The 10926-nt window shown below is 34.1% G+C and overlaps 1 protein-coding gene across 2 annotated transcripts; it reads left to right on the forward strand.

Annotated features, from left to right (window-relative positions):
- Positions 1 to 1724: 1724 nt before the first annotated feature.
- LOC136843855 (uncharacterized) lies at positions 1725 to 10454 on the forward strand. 2 transcript variants are annotated; one of them, XM_067112696.1, is made up of 3 exons: positions 1725 to 1983; positions 5932 to 6090; positions 8554 to 10454. In XM_067112696.1, exons 1-3 carry the CDS (start codon positions 1969 to 1971, stop codon positions 8917 to 8919), a joined length of 540 nt encoding a protein of 179 aa, XP_066968797.1. In that variant the 5' UTR covers positions 1725 to 1968; the 3' UTR covers positions 8920 to 10454. The 2 variants fall into 2 exon arrangements, with proteins under 2 accessions (XP_066968797.1, XP_066968796.1); XM_067112695.1 differs by having other exon boundaries at positions 1828 to 1983; positions 5932 to 6099.
- Positions 10455 to 10926: the final 472 nt, after the last annotated feature.

Raw genomic sequence — 10926 nt, forward strand, 5'->3', positions numbered from 1 at the left:
AATGTTTTCACACACATGAAGGTCAAGGGAGCTACCTGGAAATTCACTTGACGAGAAGAAATCGATATCACTGTTTCGAAGCAGTTCCTGTGTCTGAAGAGCCTTGAAACATGGTGCCTTATCATGCAAAAATGTGACTTCTTCAACACATAGCACATTTTCAGGATCTTTGAAGAAAGGAAATACTCCACCAGTAAGCACAGTTTCTTTGAAGTATTCGCCATCCCATGACTGTCCTTTTTCTTTGATGATCCACATTAACCATTTGTCTGTGAAACAGAGAAAAATTCCCACGTCATCGCTGATATCATCCAACTTTGCAGCCCAAGTGATGTCATTTTTATGGTTTGGCTTCCTGTGTAAATCAAGAATTCATCTGATGCGGCAACATGGAGAGAGTCAGCTTCATCCCAATCTTTAAGAAATGAACCACAAAACCATGCATGGTCTTCTCTCTGTTGCTGAGTGATGTTGGGCTTGCTGATAATATGAAATGGCTTGATACCAGATTTTTTCAACTCGCGATATACAGCACTATAACTTCTCTTCTTTGCCCATTTTGTTTCTAGTTCAAGCGCCAATTTATGTAAAGACTTTCTTGGTCTACCCACTGCCTCAGCGATGATGTCTTTTGACTCCTGAGAAAGGACTTCAGGCCTTCCAAGATTCTCACTCTTTTGCGATGACAGTCATATGGATTTTTGTTCCAGTTTCTTTTAACAAAAGGATTCATCTCCTTTAATGTATTTAGCTATCCAGGAACGTGAAATGAAGGATGCACCAGCATCCCTGGCCTCTCTGAAGGTTATAGTCTGGATTCAGTCAATCCATTTGATTTCCTCCGAGTCGTTAGCCATGGCTGTATCTAACTCTGTCACTCAGTCTGAAAATACAAGAAATGTAAAATGAAAAACAGCTTAATAGAAACTTAAAATAATGTACTTGGAGACAGGCTGTAGCAGAAAACTTCATAACTTTCCATTTGTCCTGTGGAAGGGGAGCTCTAATTTCAGAAACACCTGGTATATATATATATATATATATATATATATATATATATATATATATATATATATATATATATATATATATATATATATATATATATATACATATATACACACATGTATATATGTGTATATGTATATACATATGTATATATATATATTATATAATATATATATATATATATATATATATATATATATATATATATATATATATATATATATATATATATATATATATATATATATATATATATATATATATATATATATAATGGAAAGAGAGAGGGAGAGAGAGAGAGGGAGAGAGAGCAATGCCTCAAAATTTTACCAAACATTATGAACGAAGAAACACAGAGAGGCAACAAGTAAATACCTGGGGCAAAAGAACCGAATCATCACTAAAAACAACTTGGGGAGAAACAGAACAGAATTCCAACAAGCATTTAAAGGATAATCGCTCTTAATTGAACTGCCATCATAAAAAAATAAAATGCTTCATAGACCGTACCGGTCAGCGGGAGGGCCATCCGCCCCCCTACAACCCACGCCCCAGGGCAGAAGGTATCGAATACCCTGACCTGAACGCCAACAGAGCTACGTGAGAAGCGGCAAGGTAGGCGTCGCCATATCGCATGGCACCGAGAGGTAGTAACTGATTGCCAGAAAGCACTTGCTCCCCTAATTCCATTCTTTAAAATATTCATTTTTTCATGTATTGCTTTTTAATTAAGGTTAGAAAATGATATTTTCGTACTGTTTCGAAGAGATGTGAAGGGGGATTTGCTATGCTTTTGAGACGTTACGTGAAAAATCAGGTCTTATCGAACGAAAACTAGGCTTAAGAGAAGAACTCTTTGTGGTACGCTGGGCAGCGTAACGCCAAGCGATGCCTCAGTCTACTGTCGTTAGGAATTACACACAGGACTAATCAAGCACTTCTGGATCTGAGCGCGGCATAATGCATCTACTGTCGGTAAGTCTTGAGTTTAGTGAAATTGTAAATCGTAAAACTGTAATTTTTAAGAATTTGCAATGGATGTTATTATCAGACTGCATAGAATAATGTTGGTATGTGACACCTAATATTAGCATTTCTTTAAATAAAACAAAAGGAAAAATGCACCGAAGTTTCTTCGGCGCAGTCGAGTTTTCTGTACAACGTATGAGGCTGTATGAAACTTTCATCCACGTCCCATGAAAATCTTAGTCGCGGCCCATGACACTTTAAGCTACGACCAGGTGGTGGCCTGTGTTGTTGGCATCTATAGCGGTACCAGACGCACGATCATGACTAACTTTAACCTTAAATAGAATAAAATTTACCGAGGCTAGAGGGCTGCAATTTGGTATGATTCATGATTGAAGGGTGGATGATCAATATAACGAATTTGCAGCCCTCTAGCCTCAGTAGTTTTTAAGGTCTGAGGGCGGAAAGACAAAGTGCGGACGGACAGACAAAGTCATCTCGATAGTTTTCTTTTACAGAAAACTAAAAATTTAAAGCGATAATGACTGTAATTTCTGTTTTATGATTCTACGCTGTTATCAGTTTCATTGAACGAATGTGTACATTTTCCTCAAATATTTATGAATATGATTATTACCTGTGGAACTTTGCCGAGAGTCTTCGTCAGGATAAATGTTTGCTGAAAAAAAGGAAGACTATAGTTCAAGGATTCTCGTAGCATTTTATACAGGTTTTGTAATGAACAAAGTTCAAAACTTCATCGGAGCAAAGTAATAACCGATACGATGTAACTTAATTTTTATATTTTGAAACTTCTTACAAAGTATTTTTCCATCGTAGGCGATATCGAATCCAATATTCAAATGAAATTACGATTATAAAATACAACACTGGTATCCGAGTGGTGATGAGCTGTCTGTGGGAAACCTTTGTTAATAAATTTTGCTACATTAAAAATGTCAAATTGATCTGTTACCAAAAATCCATTCCGAAAAAAAAAAAATTCCAATGGTCTTGATGTCATGGGGACATGAAAACCCACTTTATTTAGTTTATGTGATGCGGCAAAATAATTAGCACTGGCGATAAAGTAAGCATGACAGTTTTTATTTTCTAACCCAACTTGAAAGTTAATCAGATTAACTTGTTATCAATAACAATCTCATAACACGGAAGCGAGGTTTCCGCTGGTCATTCAGTTTCTACATATAGATGGCCTTTAGAAACTCAGTACAAAGCCCAAGGAATAGCTTGTAGGAATAATATTTACAACAAGAAATTAAGTCCGTGAGTGGATTAAGTCCGTGAGTGGAGTGACTTTATCAGACGATCATATTATAACTGATGGTAACTCCTGGAATAAAAGGAAAACAGGAGTGAAATATCCTGTTGGCTTGTGGTTAGCGTCGTGGCATGCCACTCAGATGTCGCGGGCTCGCGTCTCCCCCAGGCGGATGAAAAATAATTGGGTCTGCATCATGATCAGTTACTGCTGCAGTGTGGGGTCTGCGGTGGGAGGTTGAAACCAACATTCTATAGAAGCTTGAATTTCAAGTCAATGGCCCCTTTGTGCTTGTTCCGTGAAAATAGGTTCCATCTACTGAAATAATAATAATAATAATAATAATAATAATAATAATAATAATAATAATAACAATAATAATAATAATAATAATAATAATAATAATAATAATAATAATAATAATAATAATAATAATAATCTATCTTCTCTAATGAATATCTGTCAAAACTAATACTGACCTAAAATGGAGGACTGCAGTATCTGCAAAAATACAAAACTGAGAAAAATGGTAGATACTCCCTTGCCTTACTACTGATTTTGCAGATACTGCAAATGTGACACCCTGAATACTCGTGGAAAGCATTGAAGAATCATTCTGAAACTGCAGTAACTTGTGTATTAATGTTTCAAGGGCCCAATAGTTGGCATATCTCAATATCGAAAATTTTACAGATACTGCAGTTTTCCATTTTAGGGCAGAATAGGAGTCACGTCACTGAGGACGCACAATAATAATTCACTCACTTAGGTTGAATTAAGCCAAGGATGACCAGTGGTACTTCTGTGCATTGCTTATGTACTCTAAAGGCTTTTTTTATTCATTTACACTGCTAAATATGTCTTGAGTTTTTGTCTGATATATCATTCGAAAGAACTATCACTCAAAGAAGGTACGCGTATGGAAGTCAGCTTTCCAATCTTTGCCTTAGACCAGAAAAATGTCACCTCCTCTCCCTAACCAAATATTAATTTTTAAATTAGCAAGAAGACCCTGTTTTAGAAATACCGTTTATGAGTAATTTTAATACCACTACTTTTCAAAAAAATAAATTGCTTCTGTCAGAATTTCATATCTAGATAATGATCCTCAACACGCTTCACATTGAATCTCATTAATATAGCGAACTTCTCTGGCAAGTCTATGCATTCTCAAAAACTTTCCTTTTTTATCCCAAACAATAGTTTCGTAACAAGCATGTGATCCTCGTTGTGTAAAACTACAACTCTTCTTCTCTCATCAAGCCTCCAGTTATCTACATAAACTTCTAAAATAAAAATCAGCAATTCTTCTGTTTTCTTCTATCAACTTTTCTTTTGACAGGAAAGGGGAAGTTACTGCTCTCACATAATGGCTTTCGTTCTGTTATTCCTCTCACTCAAAGATACATTGTCAACTCTATTCAAACAACGCAGCTTTCACCCACCGCAGTAATAACATGACACTTTAATTCCATTACCTCTCAGCTCATTTCGAATTCCCAATAATTTTTTTTATCGGCGCAATTATTGCGACACATGTCATTTATTAATTTTTCATCCTTACCTTAACCTCTAAAGATCCAACTCAATCTATTTCTGCGTCTCTCATATAAACTGGCTACTGTAACCGTTCAAAGTAACATGCACACAGACACACACGCAAACAAACAAATAAACACACACATATACACATACATATATATGTATATATAAACAAATCTATATTTTATGTATATATATATATATATATATATATATACATATATATATATATATATATATATATATATATATATATATATATATATATATATATATATATATATATATAATAATTATATAAATATCAAGTATGAATCTAAATACATAAAAATATGCACTTCGGCATCAGTGACGTTTTTTCCTCATTCAGAGAGACGAAACTTTCGAGGTAACATTCTTGTAATTCAAACGTAGATTTTTGTGATTTTCCAAACCAGGAAATAACTCTTCCACATTATTAGTGATGATTAAAGACCACATTCTCTCAGTCATACCAGATATTATGTTGCAATTCTACACGATCTTCAGCCGGGATGCTATCGTTCTATCGCTTGCTATTTTACTTGTAATTTTAGTTTTCCGCAAAAGAAAACTATTGTGCCGGCTTTGTCTGTCCGTCCGCACTTTATTCTGTTCTCACTTTTTCTGTCCACACTTTATTCCGTCCGCACTTTTCCTCTCCTCAATTCTTCTGTCCGCACTTTGTTCTGTCCGCACTTTATTCTGTCCGCACATTATTCTGTCCGCACTTTTCTGTCCGCACTTTTCTGCCCGCCTCAGATCTTAAAAACTACTGGGGCTAGAGGGCTGCAAATTGGTATGTTGATCATCCACCTTCTAATCATCAAACATGACAAATTGCAGCCCTGTGGCCTCAGCAGTTTTTATTTTATTTAAGGCTAAAGTTAGTCATAATCGTGCCTCTGGCAACGATATAGGACAGGCCACCGCCGGGACGTGGTTAAAGTTTCATAGGCCGGGGCTCACACAGCATTATACCGAGACCACCAAAAGAAAGATCTATTTCCGGTGAACTTGACTATAAGATGTACAGAAAACTCGGTTGCGCCGAAGAAGCTTCGGCGCATTTTTTACTTATTTATTTTTCTTTTTAATTTTTACTGGTGAAGGTACTAGCGTGTCTTCAGGCTTTCTACCTCGCTGAAAGCTCTCTGCAACCGACGCACGAGATGGGTAAATTCCAGGACCCGGAAGAAGCCCCTAAGTTTTTTGTGATTAACTCTGAGTCAGAAGGACAGGACGGTACAACACTGACCACGAAACAAAAGGTTAGTCAGGTTAGTATTTCTCTCTCTCTCTCTCTCTCTCTCTCTCTCTCTCTCTCTCTCTCTCTCTCTCTCTCTATATATATATATATATATATATATATATATATATATATATATATATATATATATATATATATATATATATATATATATATATATATATATATATATATATATATATATATATATATATATATATATATATATATAATATCTGTATATATATTATATATATGTATATATAATTTTTTCTTTTACGCCTTTTTTCCTCAAGGGAGAGTAACCCTAGAGTAAATAAGTCAGCAATCAGTAATCTATATACATCACGTTAATATCTGTACATTTACTATCAACTACTTTGTCAGAATTAACCATTTCTATAATTCTGCAATGGATGCTGATATTCATTCTTCCTTTTTCCTAACCCCCCTTTGCTCTCTTTGCCTTATTATTATAAAAATGCACTTTCAACTTTCTAAAAAATAGTTTTAACTATTTCATCAGTTTTCGCACGTTCTTCAAACACTCCCTTCATGACCCACTTTCTTATCCTACAGTTTTGCAGCTACATGTAGTAGTCTTCCCCAACCTGCTTTCATTAATTCATCCATAAAGGTATTAAAAAGCAATGGAGACTAAACACGACTTTGTACTAGACCAACTTTAATATTATATGTTGGTTATTCTATTATGTGCATGCAAATACCCTTACGCGTCTTTATTTTCATCACAAAAACATCTGCTTTTTCCAAACAGTATACCAGCTACTCTATAGGTCTACAGCATGCTCTATATTGCGCTTGTAAGAAATCTGTCATAAAATTTCTCATATTCATGTGCACCACATTCGTCTTTTTCCTTTTAACATCCAGCTTTTTATCTCAAAGTTTTTCATAAGATACACTTTGTACAGTTTCTCATACTGCCTGTTCCTCATCATTATATATATATATATATATATATATATACACACATACACATACATATATACATATGCATACATACATACATACATACATACATACATACATACATACATACATACATACATACATACATACATATATATATATATATACATATATATATCTAAAAAAATTGTCACACAACTTCACTGTATATATATTCATGTTACTCACGCTAGGCTTCAATAAGACGTTAGATTCCAGATCCTTTAATTAACAAATTAGAGGCTTTCGTAGACATACAGTCTTATTCTTCAGGTACCGATGTGCTAAGAAGATAACAGCATCTGTTGTTTTCTTTTTCTAATCCCTGGGATGACCTGCCCTTTGGTCTACAACTCCTCCTGCCTTTTCCAGCATTTTTCTTAATCTCCGCGTCCGTATGCTTCATCATTCGACCTGCAGATCAACAGGCAGGTCATCCCACGGATTAGAAAAAGTAAACAACAGATGTTGGGTGGAACACGTAAATATATACCTCTGTGTAGATTTTATCTCATTAGTGCATCAGTGTCTGAAGAAGAAGAAGAAGAAGAAGACTGTTTGTCTTCGAAAGCTTGTACTTTGTAAATTAAGGAATCTGGAATCTAAACCATCCCTTTTATTGAAGCCTAACACGAGTAATATATATATATATATATATATATATATATATATATATATATATATATATATATATATATATATATATATACATATATGTATACTATATATATATATATATATATATATATATATATATATATATATATATATATATATATATATATATATATATATATATATATATAGCTAACCTTTCCGTTCTCAGCAAATATCTCTTTATGAGGTTGCTCAAGAGAAGGGGACATAATGATATACTATAGTAGATATGATATTTATTTATTGTGGTTACCTGTGGAAAACCTGACTTTTTACATTTTTATAATATTGGCTTCCCTGAGAAAGGGTATCATTACCTTCCACTAGGAGACTCATCAATAAGTGTTCTGCTGGCGAAAGAACGGTTTTCCAATTAACATGCAGATGAACTGCATGAAACGTAATTTGTCTAAGAGAAAAATCAGGCGCGTTTCCAAGGATCTAATTTGGGAATGTCCTTGGGTTATATCTGCTGTATCTTAGAGGACGCTGAAATAACATTAGCTCACCCGCTGATAAAGCGTTATTTTTGCTGTGCAACGCTGAATAATAAACTCTAGTAACTGGGTATTGATACTATAACCAAATAATGGATATCTTTTACTGAAACCTTTATGTGATTCTAATAAGAACTATAGTAACTGAGAATTGATAATATAACCAAATAATGGATATATCTTATTGAAACCTTAATGTAATTCTAATATTAGTAATTGAGTATTGATACTATAACAAAATAATGAATACATTTCACTGAGATCTTTATATAATTCTATAAACAGCCTCGGAACATAAAGAAAAAAGTTTGCCTAGAAATATTCAGAAACATTTAATAAACTCGTCGACCCTTTTACAGAATTTCTTCAGCCACCCAAAAGTGCAGAAGCTAATGAATGAAAACCTCATGCACGACCTAAAAGTCTACGAACAGGATAGGGAAGAAAACCTTGATCTCGGGCTGGACGACGAAGAATTCAGCTCCTTCCCCAAGGGGTTCATCACCCCACAACTTTTGGCTCACTGGGGAGTCGACTGGAGGGCTCTGGCTAACGCAGAGGACGACGAAGACGATGGAGAATTTGAGGATAAACTTGACTATTTAATCAAGAGCCGGTTAGAAAAATTTCACTTGAAGGAAGCCAATGATAAGGCAGGTAAGACTGAGCGTTCTTCCGCATGGCATCCAATGGCCGCATCTAAACAAGTTTTTGGAGAAGGCTGAGAACTGGTAAATACTAGTCATCAGGCTAACAAGAAGCATATAAAGTAAATCTACGGGCCTGATTATGTAGCATCGACGAAGATAACCTTGTAACATCCACAGGGTATGAGATTTATCTTAACATGACCATTCAAATTGATAATGGTCTCTGTATGAAGCTGTGGCAACAACGCAGCCATTCAGTGGAAAGAGTAAAGTTTTAGAAATGTCTTCCTTAATAAGACATGTGTAAGTTAACAAATGTACGTTGAAGTTTTTTGCAATGTGCATTACACTAAATTCCATAAGCCAGTAGTTGTCTAGAATAAGGAATGCAATCTTAATTTCACTATGCAATCTCTCTCTATTGTGTATCAAACTCTACTTTGATGTGTATTCGTGACTCCTGCGTACACTTCAGTTGTAAATATAGTCTCTAAACTATAACCTTGTTACTTCCATTTACATGTGTCCTAAGCTACCAAAGAATGACTTCACTAATCCAATCATTCATGAGAAATTGTCACTTTCCTGCACATTGTCATAGCTCAGCCATTTTGAACCGAAAGTTTCAGTTCATTGTACCGATTATGTACAGGAGTGTCTGAACAGAGAATGGTTTTGCAAGAAAACTGTTGTCTTGAATGTGGAATTTTGACTTTAGTGCTCCCATGATACACTGTTCAGGTATGAAAAAAGTACCTTGAGATATTAATACAAAGTGTGAATTTACTTTAATCGATTATAATTACGTGATCGAGCTATGCAATCTGTTGAATACTGATCCATTATTTATTGTTATTTGTATATTTCCTCCGGATAAATCGTGTTATTTGACATACAACTGAACTTTAAATTTTTTTTAGGTTTTTGTTTTGAAAACAAACCAAAGAAATGGAAATACTTCACTAGATTTTTTGGTAGTTTTTATGAGATATTTATTTCCATATAGAATACTTCTTGTGATTACTAGTTGAGAGAATGTAAGCATTATCTTTTCCATTTGCAAAACTTTGTTTTGCCAGAGATAATAGTTATTGCATCAGTCGCAAGTGCATGTTTAAATACCTGTCGATACCAAATCTTCAACCATATTTGTCTTATGTATTCACAAAACCAAACTGACAGGCTGAGATTATTATTTCCATGAAAGAAACTAATAATTTCTTCGGATAAATTGTATTCATAGAATTACTGACCTGCTTATTGAAAATTAATTTAATCGTAAGTGGAAGAGTATGAAAATAAATAACTATTATTTTACTCAGTGTTATGTGTTTCTTAATTAGCATCATTAGTATTAATAATAATGGAAACAAGTATACACTGTAATTATTATTAGGAAAAGTGGAACTGCCAATCATAGCAATTTAGGCAACAGTAAATAAAAGACTTTCCCAAGAAATTATTTTTGTCAAATTCAATATTTGTTACCAGTTGTGAATCTGCCATGTTAATTTCAACCACCCATAGAATTACATGCATACAGTGATGCATAACTAAATGGAAAATCAAATGTTTACGTTCTAATAAAAGCACAAAATAAAGAAAACAAATGACTGTGAATACACCTTCTTTTGTATAGTTATTGCTGTATAGATAAATAATAATATAAATGTGCAATTTGCTGCGAAAATGTCAAAATACATTCAAGAAAACATCACTAGGGTACTGAATGTCTCATAACACATAATGTATCCAGGAAAGAAATGAAGATATATCAAACTTTCCCTTTCTTGAAAGCTCCAAAGGACTTTTTGTCACTACCATGCATCATGCAATGATTACCATTATATTATTTTGTAATGCAGATGCTGAATTTGGAGCCATGGTTTCTCCATTAACAAGTCAGCATCCAATGACATGCGCCATTATATTAATTAGCGTTGCATGACGAGCAATATATAAGTAAGATATTCTGTTACCTAGGGGTCTTCTTTCCGCATTAGACTTACATTACAATAACTTAACCTTAAAAGCTTCCGGTAATGGTTTTTAATATCATTCATATGATAATTCTAAGGAATA

The sequence above is a fragment of the Macrobrachium rosenbergii genome, chromosome 12 (assembly GCF_040412425.1).
Source record: "Macrobrachium rosenbergii isolate ZJJX-2024 chromosome 12, ASM4041242v1, whole genome shotgun sequence".
NCBI classification, from domain to species: domain Eukaryota; kingdom Metazoa; phylum Arthropoda; class Malacostraca; order Decapoda; family Palaemonidae; genus Macrobrachium; species Macrobrachium rosenbergii.